At 45.8% G+C, this 21983-nt stretch overlaps 1 protein-coding gene across 1 annotated transcript in view; it reads left to right on the forward strand.

Annotated features, from left to right (window-relative positions):
• The first annotated feature begins 1145 nt into the window (after positions 1 to 1145).
• The window catches only part of CHCHD6 (coiled-coil-helix-coiled-coil-helix domain containing 6), a 242339-nt gene continuing 221501 nt past the window's right edge, over positions 1146 to 21983 (forward strand). Inside the window, exons 1-2 of the mRNA XM_044252867.1 lie at positions 1146 to 1311; positions 20332 to 20452. Of these exons, the coding sequence (XP_044108802.1) occupies positions 1225 to 1311; positions 20332 to 20452 (208 nt within the window). The 5' untranslated portion in view covers positions 1146 to 1224. The remainder of the gene's footprint in view (positions 1312 to 20331; positions 20453 to 21983) is intronic.

Below are 21983 nucleotides of genomic sequence, written 5' to 3' on the forward strand. Positions count from 1 at the left end.
CAGGTTCCCAAAAGCAGCTCCAAATGATTCTTGCTATTTCATGTAGCAACTCGGTTCCAGATTCTAAACTGAGCTCTAGGCCCACTTTGGTAAATCAAAACCATTTAGCAACTTGATTGAACAAAAGTGTGCTTCATTCAAGGTCACTGTGGCTGTAAATTGCAATCATTTGTGTTCCTCCATTACACATATGATCCTGTGTAAGAAGAACAAACACAATGCTCAGTACATTGCACTCAATGCATGACATGTGTGCTCCTTGGCCAATGTTTCCTAAATGCTTATGATCGTTCATTGTCTTCTCAGGACATTTAGAATAAAACTCTGACCTGGCCTACAAGGCCCTACATAATCTGAGCCCTTCCTGCTCCACTGACCTCCTTGCCTCTGGCTTTCCTCTGCTCCCTTCTCACTTTCCCATCAAGTAGATCTTTCTATTTCTTGAATGGGGCAAGATTTTCCCTGCCTTAGGGCCTTTGCACTGTTTGGTTCCCAGCCAAGTTCTTCCCCCATCTTCTCGTGGCTAACTCCTACTCATCCTTAGATTTCAATTAAAATGTTTCTTTCTCAGAGAGGTTGCTGTGGTCTCTCAAAGGAGGTCCCCTCCTATTAGTTTTTTTCTGTTTTTGGCACTTATCACAGTGCTTAGTAAGCTTATTTACATGCTTGCTTGTTTGTGTTTTCATTGGTTCCTTCCATTATATCAAAATTTCACTAAACCAGGATATGTCTTGTTTGTCCTTACATTCCCCGCGGCTAGTTCAAATGCTTGCTCAGTGCTTGGTGAGTGCTGCTCAGCAGGAGTTTGCTGAAGAAATAAAGCAGCAAACCGCGCAAAGGTCTCCCTCACATAATTGGCTCAACCTCCTCGGTGGGCTTCTGGCCTTAGAACCTCACCCTTGGCTCGGCTTCAAGGGCGATCTTTCCACGGGCTACTTCACTTCAACACGCTTTTCACCGCCTAGGCACCACGCCTCCGCGTGATCCCTAGTTACAGATGGGCGGTCCAAGCCGTCTAGACTACAACCCCCACAATACCCCGCGGGCAGGCGCCACATGATTGGTTGAGCCTCTAACGGCGGCCAATAGGACATGGCTTTGTTGGCTTGTGCCCCAGCAGCCCGAGTCCCGGGAAGCGCGGGGGACATAGGGAGCTGCAATTCGGCGTTCAGCCGGTTGCTCTGGAGCCGGGTCGCGTGGCCGCCTGCCCGCTCGCCTCCTGTCATGGGGAGCACCGAGAGCAGCGAGGCCCGCAGGGTGTCGTTCGGAATGGACGAGGAGGAGCGGGTCCGGGTGCTGCAGGGCATCCGGGTGAGCGGGCCACCGGCGGGCGCGACGAACGAGCGCGGCCTGGGCCGGGCGGGCGTGGAGGGCGCGGGCCGGCCTGAGGGGAGGTTCGGGCCCGAGAGCGGGCGGGCGCGTCTCGCTCGTTGAGCCCCCCTAACGCCCGGGTGGCGAGTGTCTCTCCCTCCGCCGTGTACATGTGGGACGAGGCTCGGGGGATGCACGGGGTTGGCCACCCTGCAGTGGTTGCCTTCAGGCTTCACCACCCTGGCATCGGGGTAGAAAGAACGGAGAACGGGAGAGGTGGGGAGGCCACATCCCAGCTCCTGTTGACTGGTAGACCTGAATTTGTTCCCCTGCCCTCCGTGCACGCGGCTTGTTCTGTATACTTGAGATGCTTCCAAATCCTGGACAACGCAACAGCCTCTTAATTGAGGCTCTTCGCTTCTCAACACTGCAACCAAAGAAGCAGTTAAAAAGTTGTGAATCAGATCATATACTCCTCCCCTTGCTAAAAACCCTCCAGTGGATGCCCAGAGCATTTAAGATGAAGAGGAACCACCTTAACGTTGCTTTACAAGGCTGGTGCGCCTGCCCTGTGTGACCACATCTCACGCCAGTTCCTTCCCTCTTCCCTCTCGTCTCTTTACTAGCCTTCCGACTGCAAGATGTTAGTTTGGTCCAAGCACAGGACCTCCCTCTGCATTTGCTGTTTTTTCTCCCCTAGCTTTCTTAGATATGGCTCTTGATACAGCTCTGTATCTCTTGATACAGATGAGTATCATCTGAATATCTTTCGGTGACCACCCATCTAAAGTAGCTTTCCACCCCCACTGTCACATATTTTTTTTTCATAGTAGGCATTGCCATTGGAAACTTTAATTGATAATTTACTTATTGTGTCTCCCACCACAGTGTAAACTCCTTGAGACTAAGGCTTTTGTCTGATTCAAGACTCTGTCCCCAGAACCTAGAAGAAGAATAAAAATAGCTCACATTTGAGTGCTTAGTGGGGACCGTGGGTTCCACTGAATCCTTTACAGACAACCTCTCATTTACTTTTCAACAGCTCTGTGAGAGAGGTAGAATCCTATTTGCTCATTTTATAGAGTAAGGACAAGCTAGACACTGAGAGGTGAAGTAACTTATCCAAGGTCACCTAGGTAACAAGTGGGAGAGCCGGGTGAATAGGCCAACTCCAGGGCCTGTTCATTGACTGTTGCCCCACCTGTACCTGTGCACTGCATGTAGTGGTTTGTAAATGATTGTCGAGTGGTTTAAATGGATGAACCCAGTGAAACAGCGGCCAAGTTGAAATAAAATGCACAAAGCTGGGTGTAGTTGAATTGGTTAATAAGGGAGTAGATCAGAAAAAAACATCAGGAGGTCTGACTTCTGGGCAGATGCTCATTAGCTGGGTGGCCTTGGGCGAACAACTTACTTTTGAGTCCTAATGGCCACATTTCTAAAAGAGTTGAGGGAGGGTGTAATAATCCTAGGAACTGCCTAGGATAAGACGAAGATGAGTGTGGAAGTGCTTAGAAATGGTAGTGTTTGGTGATGGCCTCTATTCTTAGGCTAGTGTAGTACTTAGCACATTTGGTGGTTGCTGGATGTTAGCTAGTCTTGACCTGGCTTGAGGGAAGACAAAATGGGGAGGAGATTGCTCATGTTTGAAGACTGAGAGGGGCTCTCTCACCTTTGTCACCTGGTATCCAGTGTTTGCGAATGCTGGAAAGTTAGGTCATTCAGGGTCTTCTAAGATTCAAGGGCGTCCCTTTGGAGGCGAGTTCCTCTAAGTTGACAGAAGATTGTCATTTTGGGGGATATCCTAACAGACTAGTGTATTTTATTTCTAGTTACCTTAACAATTCTGCAAAGTATAAGTTCTCTTTATTTAAAGATGGGAGAGTCAGGCTTAGAGCTGTTAAAGAATTCATCCAAGGTGTTAACCTACCTGAGTCACTGATGGGACTTTAGTGCGGATCTTTTGGGTACAAGAAAAAGCCTTTTCTCACTACTCCAAGCAACCTCCCTCAGTGATATGCAAGGCAGCCTGATAATTGTATGTCAAAGCCTCTATCTGTTCTGACAGAGTGCTGGGACCCAATTTAGTTCTCCCAGAGACTGTTGAAACTAGAGGGAACTTTGGTGACTCTGAATGCTGGGCAGACTCATCAAAGAGAATGACTTCCTCAGAGACACACAACGGGGTGCATGGCCCCATACTGAGAGCTCCTTCCTTCCTTCCCTCCTTCCTTCCTTTCTTCCACGTGTGTGCCTGTTTTCGGACAGGGAGATTTGAGATAGGAGGTGATAGCAGTGAAGTGTTTTGGTGTAGGGGCTTTTTCTACTGGCAGAGTTACTTGAGGGTTGGGGAGTACACCTTGTTCTTAAGCTGGCAAGTAAAAATCAGTAGAGAAGATGATTGGATGAACCAAGTGAGAAGTTACTTTAGTAGAAGGTAGATGCCAAAGAAGACTATCTGCCCCAGGTCCTTCAGAGAAAGTTAAATATTCTTGAAGACCACTCATATTTAATCCCCAGGCCCTGATCTTGAAGAGTGCTCTAGTTTCCTTAAGATTCAATGCTAGGGCCTTGCTACTTTGCACACTTATTTGCATAAATTTACATATTGAGTTCAAGCCCTAATTCCATGGAAGGTAAAAGAAATTTAATTAATGCAAAACGCTGCAATTATATTCAACTCCAGTTTTCAGTGCAAGCATGTGTGAAATACATAAAGATTTCATTTTATCCAGTATGTTTAACCTCATCCTCCAATGGAGAAGGCGCACACATGGCAATAATGTCCTGTGTGTGCCCACTTTTCCTCTTCTCTGCCTCACGGGAGCAGCCATATTTGGAAATTCAGATGAATTTGGTTGCTTTTCAACATGTAGACTCACCGTTCTCCCCCCTTTTCCCCTTTCAACTGCTCAGCTGCGTGCCATTCTTCCCAAGTCACCTCCTAGTCTGCCGCATACCTGTGTCCCCAGGCTCATTATGCTCTCAGAGCTACATCACATTTACCATTATCCATTGCTTCCAAGAGGCAAATCTGGACCACTGCTGAGGGGAGGACCAAGAAGGATGTAGTAAGGTGCATAAGAAACAGTCCCCAAACATGCCATTGCCAGAGAAGCCAGGTGCTTGAGCATTGCACCTATAGCCACAGTTTGCCATCCAGCACCTCCGTAAATGCTTCCTGCTGATGGGTGACTTGCCAGGTGCTGGGTCTGGCCTTGTAGAGACTATAAGAGATGAAGCATAAGGTCCTTGGCCTCATGGACCTCAGCCCAATAGCAGAAGCAAACCAAAAGAAAGCAAAAAAAGAGGCAAACTAATAAAAAACTGCAGTGTTGTGAGGGAAACAAAAGTGTGCAAAGTAGTGGGGCTCCCTGCTTGAGGCAGGATGACAGACACTGCTACCCTGAGGAGGGGACACTGAAGATGTGCCTGAGCTGGCTCTGAGAAGCCTGTGCTGTGCTGTGTTTTCCGAGCACTAGCTTAGACATTTCCTCTTGCCAACCTTGTGAGCTGTTCGCCCCATCTCAGACTTGACACGGGTTCAAGGAGTTGAAGTAACCCAAGGTTACAGCTAGTTAGTGGTAGCGTTGCAGGCACAAACATGTCAGTTCCACAGGTCCTGTTTGTGGCAGCCACAGGGGTTGGGATGTTGAAGAAAGATGGCCAGGCGTTGAGCCTAGACAGGTGGTGGGCCCTGAATGCCAGGGAGGGCTGTCTGCAGGTTTCCTTGGAAGCAACGTTGCAGGTCTGTAATCAGGAGTGGCGCTTCGGAAAGATATTACTTGATGATGGTGATTTTTCTTTTCTTTTTTTAAAATAGCATTTTTGAGCTGTCTTTTATGTGTAAAATTCACCCATTTGAATGATTGCTAGCACATTTATGGAGTTGAGCAACTTGTCACCACAATCGGATTTTAGCACATTTATTCACAAGACCTAAAAAAATCCTTTGGGCCTGTTTGCAGCCACTCCTCACTCTCACCCCCAGCCCCAGGTAACCACTAATCCTTCTGTTGCTATGAATTTGGTTTTTCTGGACATTTTGCATATATGCACTTACACATCTTTTATAGCTGGCTTCTCTCACTTAGCATAATGTTTCTGGTGTTGGCTTGTTGATGTAGCATGTATCAGTACTTTGTTCCTTTTTATTGGCCGGCTGTACTTTGGTTTTGTTTATCCAGTCACTAGCTGATGGACATTGGGTTTGTTCTCAGTTCTTCACTGTTATGAATAATGTTGCTGTGAACATGTGTGTATAAGCTTTTATGTGTGTTTGTGGACACATATTTTCCTTTTTCTTGGATAGATACCTAAGAGTAGAATTGCTGGGTCATTCTGTTTATGAATTTGGTGAGTTGTTAGGTTTAACTTTTTAAGAAACTGTCAAAATGTTTTCTAAAATGACTCAACCATTTTATATTCCCATTGGCAATAGATGAGGGTTCCATTTTCTCCGTATCTTCACCAACACTTGTTATTGTTTATCTTTTTGATTACAGCCATTCTAGTGGGTGTGAAATGGTATTTCATTGTGGTTTGAACTTATATTTCCCAGGTATCTAATGTTGAACATCATTTCATGGGCTTATTTGTCATATTTTTTTTTGGTAAAATATATATTCAGATATTTTGCCCACTTTTCCTATTTCTCATTAATAAGTTATAAGATTTCTTTATGCTACATACAAGTCTTTATCATATTACACATTGCAAATATTTTCTCCCAAAGTGTGGCTCGTCTTTTCATTTTCTTAATGGTGTCTTTGAAGTGCAAACATTTTAATTTTGATGAAGTTTACTCTATCAGTTGTTTTCTCTTATTGTGCTTTTGGTGTCATACCTCAGAAATCTTTGCCTAACCCGATGTTATGGATATTTTCTCCTATATTTTTTCCAAGAGCTTTGTAGTTTTTGCTTTTATATTTGGTTCTATGATCCATTTTGAGTTAATTTTTATGTGTTATGAGGTAAGGCTTTAAATCGGGTATTGGCAAAGTTTTCTATAAACGACCAGTTGGTAAATACTTTCTACTTGCTGACCAAAAGTCTTTATCATCACTGCTACTCAGCTCTGCCATTGTAGGGTTGAAGCAGCCACAGTCAGTATGTGAATAAATGGGTGTGGCTATGTTCTAATAAGACTTTATTTATAAAATCAAGCATTGGGTTAGATTTGGCTCAAGCACTAGAGTTTCTTGAGCCCTAATCTAAATCTATCTCCTTTTTTTGGATGAAATATCTAAATTTTTCAAACTTGTTCAAATTTTTTCGAATTTTCAAAAGTGTTCAAATTTGTTGAGAAGACTATCCATTTCCATTTCCCACTTTGGGACCTTTGTGAATATTAGTTGACCATAAACATAAGGGTTTATTTCTCAACTCTCCATTCTGTTGAGAGTTCCATTGATCTGTATGCTATATGTCTATGCTAGTACAACATAGTCATGATTATTGTAGCTTTGTAGTAAGTTTCAAAATTGGGAAATATAAAGATGCCAGTTTGTTTGTTTGTTTTTTAAGATTGTTTTGGCTGTTCTGAGTGCTTTGCATTTCCATACACATTTTTGGATCAGTTGGCAGCTTCTCTTAAAAAACCCTATTGGGATTTTGACAGGGTTTGTCTTACATCCGTAGATTACTTTGGGGAGAATTGCCATTTTAGCAATATGGAGTCCTCTGATCTATGAATATGAAATCTCTTTATTTAGATCTTTTAAAATTTTTTTCAGCAATGTTTTTATACTTCCAGTGAACATCTTATATTTATTTTCTTAAATTTATTAAATTATTTATAATTTACACTTATTATGTTAAAAATTGTTAAAATACTTAAAAATACCGTATTCTTTTTGATGTTATTATGAGTGTAGTTTTTTTCTTAATTTTGGGGTTCTTCATTGCCAGTATGTAGAAATACAACTGATTTTTTTGTATATTGATCCTGTATCCTGTAACCTTGCTGAACTCATTTATTCAAGTAGTTTTTTTCTGTGAATTTTATATAGCTAGGATCATGCTGACTATAAATAAGGAAAGTTTCAACTTCTTCCTTTCTAGCCTGGATATCATTTTTTCCCTTTCATTTTCATCCTTTATTGCATTGGCTAGAACCTTTAGTATACTATTGAATAGAAGTGGTGACAGTGAATACCCTTGCCTTGCTCCTGGACTTAGAAAACATTGTCTTCCACCATGAAGTATGTTAGCTGTAGGTTTTTCATAGTTGTCTTTTATAAGATTGATGGTTTTTTCTTTTAATATTCTCAGTTACTTCTTTCTCTCTGTTATTATATCCTGTTTTTTGGTTTGTAGGCTCTTGGCGTGCAAAGACTGTTTTATTTATATAAGTGTCTGGCTTATTAGTATGTTGGATTGCATGTTTAGATTAATGAATTGATGATCCCTCTTTTAGCCAAGCTGACGATCTTTGGCATAATTTTACTCTTCTGTTTGTTTTACTTCCAAGTTTTAATACAAACTAGTTCCATTTGTATGCAGCACACTTTTCACCTTGGTATTGCCCTGTGAGATGCTTTTTGAGTCTCAGCATGAATGTTGATGCTCCCTATCATACTGCTTTACATTATATCCTTCATGGGCACCTGGGTGGCTCAGTTGGTTGGGCGTCTGAGTCAGTTTCTAATCAGGTCATGATCTCATGGGTTGTGGGACCAACCCCCACCTGGGGCTCCATGCTCAAGCACGGAGTCTGCTTGGAAGAGTCTCTCCCTTTGCTCCTCCCTTCCCCCACGCCCACACATGCTCTTTTTCTCTCTCTCTTACTCTCAAATAAATAAATAAATCTTTGTATTATGTCCTTTATCTTAGTTGATTGCTTAGAGGCAGTGTGGTTAATGTGCCTCAGAAAGACCTGGCCTTGGGGAGCCTAGGTGGCTCAGTTAGTTAAACATCTGCCTTTGCCTCAGGTTATGATCCCAGCATCCTGGGATTGAGCCCCCCCCCCATCGGGCTCCCTGTGGGGAGCCTGCTTCTCTCTCTCCCTCTGCCTGCCTCTCCTCCTCATTGTGCTCTCTCTCTCTCTCTCTCTGTCTAATAACTAAATAAATAAATCTCTAGAAAAAGAAGGAGAGGGAGAAGGGAAAAGGGAGACAGATAGACCTGGCCTTGAGCTCTGACACTCAAAGTAGTAAGTCTCTCTTCTTACATGCAGGATGTACCTATTTAGCTAGGTGCCTTGAAGGGGTTGGATCACAAGTCCTCTCCAGACTTCCCCAGCTTTCACAGTATCTGGCTGACCCTTTGGAGGAATGTAGTTAATGGGGCCATAGTAGGAAATGCCAACTTGGAAAGTCAGGAAGTGGATGGCCAAGGTCCCTACACTTTTCTGTGAATGATGTGTGGAGCCGGATGTCAGGTCCAGCAGGCATTGCTGGCCTGTACTGTGTGCCAGTCCTTGGGCTAGGTGTTTGCCCAGGTGTTATTCTTTTTGATGCTTCCTAAACATTGCATCTGACACATGGTGAGGTATCGGAAAACAAAGTAGAGCCAATTCTGAAGAGAAGCAGAGCACTTTAAGTTTCTCTGCCTTTCCCCCTTAGCTGCTGAGGAGTAGAGGATCATCTTCAAGACAGATGAAGACTCAGGTACCTGCATGTAGACATTTCCTTATGATCCTCCATTTACGTGTCTCGGGTTCTCAAACTCACTGTGTTCGAGGACAGTAAAGGGCTGGGCATACAACCACGCTGTACTTTAGGCGCAGATTTAGCAACTTTTGAGGGTTTTTTGAACATCCCTTAAATCTTCTCTTAATAGTACTGCAGTCGTAATCAGTAATGACGTTTGAATAGTATTAAGAGTTAAGGTGATTTCTACCTTCCCTTCTTTCTGACTTTTGAATATAACCCATGTATAAGATGAAATTCCATCCTAATAATACTCCCTAACTGTGTCACAGTGTGGTGTTAAAGATCTTTCTCTGTAAAAGTAAAATCTATAAAGTCATGTAAATATAAGGAGAGTTGTTAACTCTAACTCTTAGTTCATCTTGGGTCAGTTCCCTCATTTGGGAGGCAAAGACACTGCACTGGAAGCATCTTTGATCCTTCAGGTCTCCAGTCTGCCTTTACCACCTCTTGGTGGGGGGGTCACTGCACGCTGTCCTGCAACAGCTCTGGTTTCCAGATCAAACCTGCCGCCTCTCTGTTTCTCTGCTGCTGGTGGAGGCTTCAGAATGTTTCCTAGTTGAACCCACTTTACCTTCTGCATCCTGGCCCTGGCCATTCTCTTTCATCCTCATTCATGAGCTGTTGACTTTTGGATTCTAAGTATCTAACCCAGAGCTGTCCTGTTCCATATCCCATGGGTGCATGTAATTCACTACATCCGCTGGAACTCACCTGCATCCCCCACCTCTGCTTTCCTTAGAATCACTTGTGTTATGCTACGGATGGCTCCAACCAGCCAGTCCCTCAGCCAGAAAACTGGGTCCTGCATTCCCTTTTTTTTTCTCTACATTCAGTGACAGATCTTGGTGTTTTCCCGTCTAGCCATTTCTCTGTTTTTGCTTCTCTTTATCCTTGTTAACTCTTTATCTTTTTCTGGTCCATTCTGTCTTTCCTTGGCCATCTGATAAATTGTTCTTTTTCCCAGTAGACTTGCCTCCCACAAATCTATACCTCCTAGTGCTAGCAGGGTCATTTAAAAAAACCAAAACAAAACATAAATTTTACTCTTGAATAGGCTTCAGGCAAATGGTATTACAATTCTGGCAGTTCCAAAGGAGGCACGTAGGGAAAAAGTTCATCTCCCTTCTCACTTGTTTCGTCTATCTTGCTCTCTGCAGCAGTCCCTCTTACCAGTGGGCCGTGCTAGTGATTGTGCAGAGTTAAAGCTAATTATGCCTCTCCCTTAGGTTAAAGGCAGATTCCAGGGCCTGGCTCATGGTGTCCTCTTGTATGCTGGTGCCACTTGCTGCCTTTTGTTGCACAGGTCAGCTGAGAGGACACCTGCTCCTGATGTATTCTGAGCTGCTTTGTGCTTCTCTGCCTGTGATTCTGTTCCCCTTTGTCTGCAGTATTTTCTCTCCCTGTGATGGGCTAAATTCCTTGTCATCTTCTGGACCTTTCAGGTGTTACCTTCTGAAAGGCACCCTCTGTGGTGTCACTCTGTCACCCCGGGTTGTCCCTGTCTGTGTCTTGCAGACTTTGTGCTCACCTCCCAGTGCTTACGGCGTGGGCAGAGATGATCTCTTCCTTCCTTCCTCCCTTACTGCCCTGGGAGCAGGAATCACATGTGTTTGTCTTTCTGTCCCCAGTACCTAGCTCAGAGCCAGTTTCTCTTATCCCAACCCATAAATCCAGAAACTTTGTGGTATTAATTGATTTGAATTGATTGCCAACATTTAGAACTTGGAGGCTTTACATCAATTCAATTTTTAGCTCTTTGGGGGAAAAAATTGAAAGTCTGGTTCACGTTTCCATATGGCAGTACTTTCCTGGAGGTGTGAGGTAGTTGCCCTCTCTGGGGAATGTGCTCTCATCACGGTCCCCACCATGTTGTCCTTGCACGTATTTTTTACCCCTACCAGGCCCATTCTATTAATTTTGTCACTTGCCTGACGCCTGTGGACATTTGTGTTTGCCACGCTCAGTGTAGGAGGTCCCCGAGGGCTCTTCTTGTTCTGACATTCTGGGATTTAAATCTGTGGTGAGCAGCCGGTGGATCTAATTTGAGCTCATAGAAAACTGAAAGACTAGTGAACGAAATCTCCAAGGCAACAGCCTGAGGCAAGGAGAGGAATCTTTTTAGAACCACAAGATTGGGCAGTACCTCTACGGGGACTGGGGTGTTCGGGCACCAGGAGCTACCGACAGACTCAGCTTCCTGCAAGCTCATTCTTCTGGAAACTGCCCCAGGTGCTCAGCCTGACTGGAGAAGCCTGAGGCCCAGCTTGGAGAGGGTAGTGAGCTGCAGTTTATCTCCTGGCACCCTTCAGATCTTCAGACAGTGTCGCCGCAAATGGCCTTGGCCGTGGCTGCGCAGGCCTGGTTGTTGCCGACTGAACCTCGGGCTAGCTGCCTCTCAGCTCCGCAGCTTCTCCATCTTTGCTCAAGGAGGACAGCTCCTCTCCTGCCCGGAAGTGAGCTGGGGCTGGGGCTGTGCACTCGTTTGGTGAACATCAAAGCATTTGCTAATGTAAAGAGTAACGCTTAGGAAGCTGCCTCCACATTGCTTCTCACATGTGTCTAGATGAGTAACATGTTAAGACTAAAAAAGTGCTCATTTTCATATTGACATTCTCCTAATTTAAGTAGGCTGTCTGTTTTATGAGTACCTAGTGCTCCCCCTCCCTCCCCCTCCGCAGGGGCTTGGTAAAGCATCATCAATGGGGGTAGGGTGGGGAACGTGACTTGCAAGTCTTTTTATTTTTCTTGAATTGGCCGTTCTGAAAACATGGTCACTTGCCACATCACAGTGGCTCTGTACTCCTGCCTTACTGCAGGTATCACCGTTAGGTGCCCAGGGTTGGGATCCACGTCTCGGCCTGGACACTGAAGGCTTCCTGTGACCTTGGACGAGATGTCCCACCTCCCTGACTCCCAGTTTCTTCATCTGTAAGATGGGAATGCATTTAGCCTGGGGGCTGGCATGGGAGCTTGCTCAGTGGTTATTTGGCGGGCTTTTTCTATCATTATCTCTAAACAGGAGCCCCTGTCCCCTCTCCTGCGACCGAGTTCCTCTGCCCCAACTGTGAGCTTTGTTGCCCTGTTCTGGAGTCAGGGGCCATAACATCCACTCTCTGATCTGCCCTGTGGCACTCTGATGCCAAGGATTCCGTAATTTCTTTCTCCACAGGCAACCTCTTGCAGCAGCGTCCTATGTAGTGTGTTTACTTGCCTGGGGAACAGTGCTGCCTGAATGGATTTAGAGTTGTCACACACACACTTACAGAGCAGTGCTCCACTCAGTGACTATGCCTCCCTCCCCAGCGAGCCAGGCCTGGGCCTTGCTGTCATCTTTCCTTTGTTCTTCCTTTAAGAATTCTTGCAAAAGGCATCTTATTTTTAAATGCCAACTGTTCATAATTTCTCATGAATCCTTTCAGGCTTTTTCCAAGCCTCCATATACAAGCACACTCTTTCCCTTTTTATAGCACAAATGAGAATATAGTACATATACCACTTGGTAAAATGCTTTTTTCATTTGCCCTGCGCATTCATTCAGATGCCAGATCCCCAGTTACTTCACTTTGCAACCACCCTCCGCCCCGACTCCTGCAGAGATGACACTTTCTAGCCCTCTTGCTTCTGATGTGCAGTGTTTGTGGCAGCGACCCTGCCTCCAGCCCTCTGTGACCCCAGCCCCTCTTGCTGCTTTGCCAGGCTAGTGTGTGTGAAGAGGAGATCGTGACCGAGGCCCTACTTAGAAAGCGTCAACGGCTCCCAGTTGACTGCAGAAAAGATTCCATTCTCCTTATCTTGTCCTTTAAGGCCCTCACCAGGTAGAGCCCGCCAGCCCTGCACCTCTTCCTTCCTTCATGGACCTGTGCTTGGTCCAGCCAAACCTCAGATGTCTCCCTCTGTGTCTTCCATGTGTCCTTCCTCTCTGTAACACCCCTCAACTCCTACCCTTGTCTCTGGTCATCTGTTCAGGACCATCTCAAGCTATCTCAGGCTGACACTTAGGTGCTTCTAGAGAGCTCCTGAGTATGCTAGCTCAGCTTCTCTCACCCGACAGCTTAGCAGCTCATGTTTTCCAGGCCTTTCATCATCCCGCCCACCGCCCCGTCCCCCATCCAGCCATAAGCTCTTTGAGTATGAAGTTCTTGGCTTGTATCTTGACATAACCCATTGCAGTAGCTCAGTGTTATGGACCTGGGCCTTTAGTATTTCTTTAGTTCACATGTTTAACAAATATTTGAGCATTTCCAGTGTCTGGCCACTTTCTAGGGCCTGAAGATACAGCAAGGACAAAACAGAAGCCCACAGCCCTTGTGTTCTGGTAAGAGTGATGACAAGCAGGTGGTCACACGTGTATTCTGTCCCATGGGTGACAACCAGTGCTGTGAGAAATGAGGCTGAGGAAGGGAGAGAAGGAGTGATGGTGGGGTTATGACTTCAGACAGAGTTGGCAGGGATATGCAGAAGTGCCTTGTGGCCGGGCCTACTTCTAACTGACTGGTGTGCCCTGGCATCTCTTTGCAGTCCTGGCTCCTCTGCCCTTCGTTGCTTTGGTGGTAGTTGGCCCTTCTTGGGGGAGCCCCTGGCCTGTGAGTGCTGCTTGGCGAATGCCTCTCTGCCTGCTCTTGTCAGCATCTGCATCCCCACCCCTCCACCAGCTGACTAGCACCATGGTTCAGGAGTCAGGAAGCCTGCTGTGCAGTGGGTCATGCACCCTGGAGTATCCCAGCAGGGGGCGAGTGCTTTAACCTTTTTGTGCCTTGGTTTCCTCAACTGGAAAAAGCAGGCATCATACTGTGAGGATTACGGAGGTGGTCTGTGCAGAGTGAGTGCTGACTTCATGTCAAGGTTAGTATTAGTAGAGGGCATTATGACCCATAGCTATCGTCGCTCTGATCTGCTCTGATATACTGCGGTGGCAGGCCAGTGCTCCCTCCTGTCCACACCCTTCCATCGCCGATGGGGAACACCCATGTGTGTTTCGTAAGGCAGCACCCTGCTCTCCAGCCTCGTAGTTGGGAGGTGGCCACGTGACTTACTCACAGCCCTGTGTGGTTTGATAAAGAAACCTCTTGCCCCCTCTTTGGGGACTCGCCTGTCCATTCAGTGCTTTTGGGTGAGGGAAGCCCTTTGGTTAATGTCATGGTGTGGTAATTGGTAGGAAGTGGAGCCTGGGTTCCCAGCCGTGTTTCTTACCACAAAGTGTTGAATTTTCCATGCCCGACTTGGGCTGTCTGCGGCCTGCCCACGCACTGCCATGGTGCTGGTGGAGGGTGAGAGGCTGCATCTGGAGGCAGGGGGGGAGTGGTCCCTGGAGACTTGGGGAGGCGTCAGGTGCCTGTGCCATGGTGGAAGTGGGACAAGGCCCCCTCCTCAGAGTCCTCATGTCACTTGAGGCTGAGGGCAGGTGCGGGTTTGAGCCTCCAGTTGTCAGAGCCGGAGGGTGCTGTAAAAAGAATCTGTCCATTTTAATTTTGTGCAGAATATGGATGAGGAGGGAAGAAAGCTACTCAAGGTCACAAAGCTGCATGTGGAGCACTTAGAGCAGCGCTTGGTTTATATTACATGGTAGCTGTTAACTATTGTCACTCTTACTGATTCGTTTGTGCATTTTTGCACACTCTTGTGTGCCTCGTATGGGTGACAATATTTGTGTACTGCTTTGTAGTTTCCCATAGTAGCTAATACTGATTGCTTACTTGGTGCCGACTGCTTTGCGTGGATGGCTGCTTTTAATCCTCGCCACAGCCCCACAGTCTGGACCATTAATTATTTCCACCTCACAGATGAAGGGTCTGATTTATAGAGAAGTCCTCCGCCTAGGATCACCTAGTTAGCAAGCAGCTTAGTTGGAATTCAAATCCAGGCCTGTTTGACCCCAAAGCACTGAAGTTCTGAGGCCACTGAGAAGCACTGAGCCATACAACGTGGTCAGTCCAGCTTCCAGGGGCCCCCATATTGTAGGTGAGAACATGATGCTCAGAGAAGCCAAAGAATTGTGTCCAGGCCACACGGCCGACCACAGTGCTTCTCTTTCCCTGCACTGCTCTGATTGTGGCCCTCTGTCTCCTGACCACACAGGATCCCGTCTGGCCACTCTCGTGCCACAGTGACCAGTGGGCCTGTGGCGCTGAGCTCCCAGACCGGTCTGGCTCCGGAGGCCCCCATTCTGGCTCTGTTGGTACAGGGAGCATTGCCCAGATGGTGTTTATTCTCGCATGACTACTGTGTGTATATGTATATTTGTTGATTAAAATATTACTTGCTGTATTTTGTAGCAACATTAAAAAATATTACAAATCTCCTACTGCCAACAAGAAGCTTGCCAATGTTTTCCTTAACCCCTCACTCACCAAGTGGTGTGGTTCAGTTGATGCCCACCCCTCCATCCCCCCAGGCTGGGCTGAGGAAATCGGAGCCTGTGACTCACCTGTGTAGAACCCTGCCATACCTTCCTTGGTCCCTAGGTCAACTTTGGGCTTTTTACATCAGTGGGTCTGGGTTCGTGGTCTTGCCTTGGCCGGCCTCCTTGGCCTGGTCATCTGGTCCCGTTCTCCTTCTCACACACTGGCCTTCTGTTAGGCACTTGGATGTGCCAGACTCCATTCTTCTCAGAGGATTTGCACTTACTCACGCCTCTGCTTTTCTCCAGAATCTCAACATGCCGGTGCAGTCAGGGTCTCTTCATGTGGGGTGGGAGTATTGACATTAATGTCCTCCCCTCTGAGGGACCTTCCCCAGTGCCTGTGGCTTCCTGCACCACCCCCTGCGTGCCCCCATCACCACAATGCTGCCTTTTATTCTTTTTAAACACTTGTCACCTAATGTGCTTCACCAATCTTTAAGACACACATTTTAATATCTCTGGAACAGGAAATCATATAATAGGCGGAATATTAATTTCATTGGTGTTATTTGTCTCTCTTCAGATTATATAAAAATAACTGGGTGATTTACAATTGACGGTGTCTTAGGTTGGATGAAATAGAATTTGTGAAATTATTTACTTGTTAATTGTCTCTCACTTCCTCTGAGAATGTAAGCTCTGTGAAACAGGGACTGTGTCCCTTTCACGGCTGTTTTGTTGTTTCTTTTCACCCATGGTTTCTAGAACATTGCCATCACACCATGGATACTTAATAAGCAGATACTTGATGAAGGAAAGTGGGTGGTCATTACGGAGCCCTTGACCAGGCTGCTCCCTCGGGTCCCCGTATGGCTGCACTGCCATGATCTTTTCTCTGTGTGCAGTGCACGCTCTTCCAGGTCACATGGCCCTTCTCCACTGAGAGGACTGGGGCCTTACCAGCCATGGCTGCCTCTTTTGTGCGCATCACACGTCACTGATGCTTCACCCACAGCCATATGGATTCTAGGACCATTCAGTGTTCTCTACCCTCAGGACACGTGCCCTGCGTGCCCTGTCCCTCAGAGGACTGGTGCATCTCATCAAGCCCACTTGCAGATGGAGGGAAGAGGGGAGCCATGCCCTGTGGTGTGCTGGTAAAAGTTTAACAACCATATCTCTGCCCAAGAAAGGTCCCCGATGTGTGGTATTTGCTGATTTCCATGGTGGAAATACTCTGTATCATGGCCAATTTCAGGCTACTGTACCAGTTTGCAAAATGGCTGAAAATTTAAAAATCGGCTCTCCCGAGCTGGCTCCAGCACACCATTGGGACACCCAAATCTTTCCCTGCAGCCTGAGTTCACTGTTGAGTGCCAGCTCCATGTCCCCACCTGCCTGAAAGAGCATTCCACTGCACCTGTGCTGTCGCCCTCCATCCAACCTGGTGTCCCACCTTGGCCCTCTGTGCGGTAATTTGAGCAAGAAGTGGGCACGCTGCGCTGTGGAGCTACCCCTCCGCTTTCTTGACACTGACTCATTTCAGGTCTTAGTTGCTGCAGCCGTAATAAAGGAGGGAGCCAGCAGGCCGGTAGGGGCTCTTTCCCTGTTCTCATCTGAGTCTTTTCTATCCACATTCCAGCTCATTGGCTACTCTTCCAGAATAGTCTCTTCTTGATTTCCCTTTCCCTGGCATTCTTATGTTGTCCCACTAACTCTCTCCTTTGTTCCTTACTGAGGCCACCGGGCAAAACCTCTCATTCCATGCCACCACCACTGCTGCTGGTGCCACACCCACTTGTCACATCATGATCAAGGTTCTGCTGCCCACTCCACTGCTCCGTGTAGCAGCGCTGAGTATCCTCCGAAGAGCACAGTCTTGTGTTCTTTCCTGGCTCTGAAACTTTCAGCAATGCCCTGCAACTGTTGGAGGCCTTCTGCCTGACTTCGAAGCCTCTCTCAGTATTGGCTTCATCCAGATCTACCTTTACAACTCACACCTTCCAAAATGATCTTGGGGCTGCAGGCACTCTGCTCTCTGACTGTCCGTGCCCCTGTTCTCTGTGCCCTGCCCTGCGCGGTATAAGGCACCCCCTGTCTGCAATACACTGTAGCATCTGTTCTATCGAATTCTGGTCTCACCCTCAGGAACCCACACAGGCACACCTTTCATGGGATAACCTGCTTATGCTGAATGACAGTCCTGTCTGGACTGCTCATTTTTGTCTTTCTCTCTTTATTGGTAGCTGTTTTATTGAGATACAATTCACATACCATATAATCCACCCATTTAAAGCATATAAGTCCATGGTTTTTAAAATTTTCATAGGGTTATGTAACTATCATCACAGTCATTTTTAGAATATTTTCACTAAGCACAAGGCAACCACTAACCTTTTTGTCTTTAGAAGTTTGCCTTTTCTGGACATTTTAAATAAATGGAATCGTGTTGCTGTTTGTGTCTGGCGTATTTCCCTTAGCATAATGGTTTCAGGTTTGTGCATTTGGTAGCACATCAGTACTTCATTCTCTTTTATTGCAAAATTATGTTCCATTGTGTTGACAGACCATATTTTAGGACCCATTTTCTATCTGATGAACATTTAGGTTCTTCCTACGTTTTGGCTATTATGGATAATGCTGATAAGAGCATCCATGTCCAAATTTTTGTGTGGATATATATTTTCATTTCCCTTGAGTAGATACCTGGGAGTGGAATTGCCAGATCAAATGGTAACTCTCTGCTTAAGGTTTTGAGGAACTGTCAGACTTCCATGGTGGCTGTGGAACTTTATGTTGCCATCAGCAATGTATGAGGGTTCTGATTTCTCCATCTCCTTGCCAACATTTGTTATTATCTGACTTTTGATTATAGCTTTCCTAGTGGGCACGAAGTGCTGTCTGTCTCGTGGTTTGAATTTGCATTTCTCTAATAACGAATGATATTGAGCACCTTTCATTTTTGTATTAGCCATTTGTATATCTTTTTGGAGAAATAACTTCATTTTTTTTACTCATTTTTTAAAATTGGGTTATTTTTCTTTGTATTATTGAGTTGTGGGAGTTTTCCCTGTCCTTTGTCATGTGTATGATTTGCAAATATTTTCTCCCATTTTATAGGCTGCCTTTTCACTTCCTTTATTGTGTCTTCTGGTACACAAAACTTTTTAATTCTGATGTAAGTCCAAAATACCTAATTTTCTTCGATTGCTTATGCTTTGGGTGTCATATCTACAAATCCACTGCCAAAGCCAGAATCATAAAGACTTACCTCTGTGTTTTCTTTTATTTATCCTTATATTGTTTTAGCTCCTCCATTTAGGTCTCTGATCCATTTTGTATTAATTTTTGTCTAGTATGAGGTAGCCATTCAACTTCCTCCTTCGCATATCGAAACCCAGCTGTATCAACATCATTTGTTGAAGAGAACAAATGAGGGTTCTTTCCCCTATTCAGTTATCTTGGCCCCTTGTCGATCAATTGAACATAGATCTATAGGTTTATTTCTGGATTCCCGACTCTCTTCCACTGCTATGTATGCTTGGCCTTCTCTTGTCCTATATCCTTAATTAGCTATTTAGTTTGTATTTATTTGAAATAGTAGAGGGACTCAGTATAATCTTTGGTTGCTAAAAAACGTTTATGGTAAACAGTTACAACACAGCAGTGCCCAAAGTGAAAGCCCTTCCCCAGCTGCCCACTAACCATCATGTTTTCTCTGTAGCCTCATAGATATTCACTTCTGACCAGATACATGTATTTGCATATATGCATATATGTGAAAGTTCAAATGCACAGCCACATTTGTGAATGTATACATGCGCATACTGACATATTTATATCTGTATGTCTGCATTTCTACAATTGCATATCTCTTTTTACAAAATTGGGCTATACAAAGCTTTCTATGACTTTAACCATCAAGAGGATATCCCATACACCCTTCATGTCAGTGGTATGTTTTACCTCATTCTTTCTTAATGGCTCCATCATATTTCATAGAAAGCATACACTATCATTTTTTCATCCAGTTCCTTATTGTTGCATATTTATGTTTTCTTCCTTTTTTTTTTTTTTATTTCTATTCCATTTCTGCTGTGTTCATGTGGGAGCACTTTTCTCGGCTGGGAACCTAGAAGTGGAGTTGCTGATGATGGCTTTTGTCTGAAAGTCATTTTTAACGTTTTCCCCTCAACTGTGCTTTATGATGCCTTGCACATATTAGGTACTTAATAAATATTTACTGAAGTGAACTCTTAAGGGTTTTTACTCTGGATTTATCCCTAGCTTGCTATTTCATTTCGGTAAACTGTTTTATGACACCCTCATGACTATTTCACTTCCTCTGAAATGAATGAAAGTGTTGGTTATCCAGTCTTCATTAGGGGGAACTGTGATGGGATGAGTCAGGCAGTGTTGTCATGTCTACTCTGTGTGTGGTGCTGGGAATATACGGAGAGGAGTGGGAGGTCATCCCAGATTTTGAGGTGTTCACAGGTAGAATGGATGGTTCTTCCCTAAGAGCACACATGTGTTATGATGGGAGTGAAAAGGAAGGGGAGGATTGATGCTTACTTTGAGTGCTGTCAGGGGGACGGCCCATGGAGGAGGGACACTGAGATACCCTAAAAGGAAGGGGAAGCCTTGGGCAGGTGGAGATGTCCTGGTACTGGACGGCTGCTGCTGGTTCTCGGCCAAGAGCAATGTAATGGGTGCAGAGGAGGTGAAGAAAGTTATTCAACGGAGTGCGGGGTAGGTGTAGGGAGCAGTAGGAAACTGCTGGAAAGCCAGCGGGGGACATGCTGTGGTCAGCCTGGAAGCCATACAGGGCTTTGGCTCTAATCTTCTAGGACTGGGCTACCTTGAGAGGTTTTTGAGTAGAATTGTATGATTGAAGTTGGTCTGGAGGAAGTGGTATGCTCAGTCAAGTGGGGACATGGATAAAGGGCATCTTCATTTCCAGAGGTTTTTCTGATACAACTTTTTCCTTGTCCCTCTCTTCCCGTCCCTCAATTCTTCCCTTAGCTGTCTGAAAATGTGGTTCACCGCATGAAGGATTCCAGCCAGTCTCGCCAAGCGGGGCAGCCTGCTTCCCCTCCTACCCCTCAACCTTCTACAGTTGGCACTTGCAAAGGCCCGGAGAAAGGTATGGTGGCTTGCAGGGATTCTCTGGAGGGCGGGAGTGGGTGTGAAAGAAATGACGAGCAGCCTTCCTGTCAGAACAGATTTGACAGCTGATGTGGCTCCTGTTTGTTTCTGGGTGATTTAAGCAACTCCTTTCTGATAACTGGCTTTTAGGAGAGTGTGGCTTTCATACGTGACAGACACTGTCTGCTCTGATGAAAGCAGCACATTAGTCAGAGTGCCTGTGACTGGGACCAGACAGGCTTCCTCACTGTTTCGTTTCTCCATATGTAACAAATGGGGCGAAAGGGCTTGGTAACTCAGGTAAGAAGTTGCTGTTAAGGATCTCTAAGAGATGCATTGATAGCTATGGTTCAAAGAGTGATGGGGCTTATGTGAACTGGGCCAGCTCGAAGGAATTGAGTTGATTTGAGCGTTGACCTCAGGACCTCGAACTGAGCGCTCACGTCAAGTGGTCGTGACCTGGCTCCTGGGACGGTTCACTCCGGGCTTCTAGCAAGGCTTGCCACCCCATACCTTTCAGGGGCTCCTCTTTCTGTGCCCACACTGGGCTCAGAGCTCATTTGTTTCTTGCTCTGTGGGGTCCATGACAAATTGAGGAATTTGTGCTTTTCTCCAAACAGTGACTTTCAGCAAACACAAAGGAATGAAACAATTTAAAAAGGGATATAAGGTACAGAAATATTAAGATATTACAAATAAATTTGGACAGTCTTTGGGGCAGCTGCTATTCTCTTCAATAAATATCTCTTTATGAGAATCTGGGTCTTATCTATCACCTGCAACTTGTCTTTTCTGCCAGTTTTCCTTATTAGATTGTAAGACTGTAGAAGATACCCTGTCCACTCAGTGTTTATTGACTGCTGGCAGGGGATCAGGACAAGTGCCTTGTGCTTGTGCATGGCACTATGTAGACAGGGCTGCCCCCTTTATGGCACACACGGCTCTAGTTAAGGAGCCAAATGCATAACCCTTTAGGTTACATGAATCATGATGAGGCAACGGTAGAAGCATACCCGTGGCCAAGGTAGCACAGAGGAGTGACTCGTTATTTTAGCGAGAGGCTTCAAGGGGAGATGATGTTTAAGTGGATTTTGAGAGATAGAGCAATGGTAGATGGGCAGTTCAGGCATGGTGAACAGTGTAAGTATAGGCCCAGAGGAGTGGCACAGCCTGGCCTCTGTGGGGCCTTGGAAGTGATTTGCTGTCTCTGGAGTACAGAGTACAAGGAAAGGGGAGCTCTTGGGACTGTCCTCAGGGGCCAGGCCACAGACCTCTGCACAGAGGCCAGAGAGCTCTGCCTGCCCTCTTAATGGCCAGGGGCTCTCAGCAGGCCTGCTACCAGCTTGCCTCTGTATTGTCTGCTTCAGGGCTTCCCGAGCATTAGAGCAAATTGGTACCTGGGTTTGGACCCATCCTGAGATCTCTTTGACTATCTATCCGTTGAGGGGGCATATGAAATTCTTGAAGATGCTCTTGTCCTTTAAATAAAGGGCTGGATCCCCATGATATCTCTAGCAACTGACAGGAGG

Source organism: Neovison vison, chromosome 6 (assembly GCF_020171115.1).
Source record: "Neovison vison isolate M4711 chromosome 6, ASM_NN_V1, whole genome shotgun sequence".
Classification (NCBI taxonomy): Eukaryota; Metazoa; Chordata; class Mammalia; order Carnivora; family Mustelidae; genus Neogale; species Neogale vison.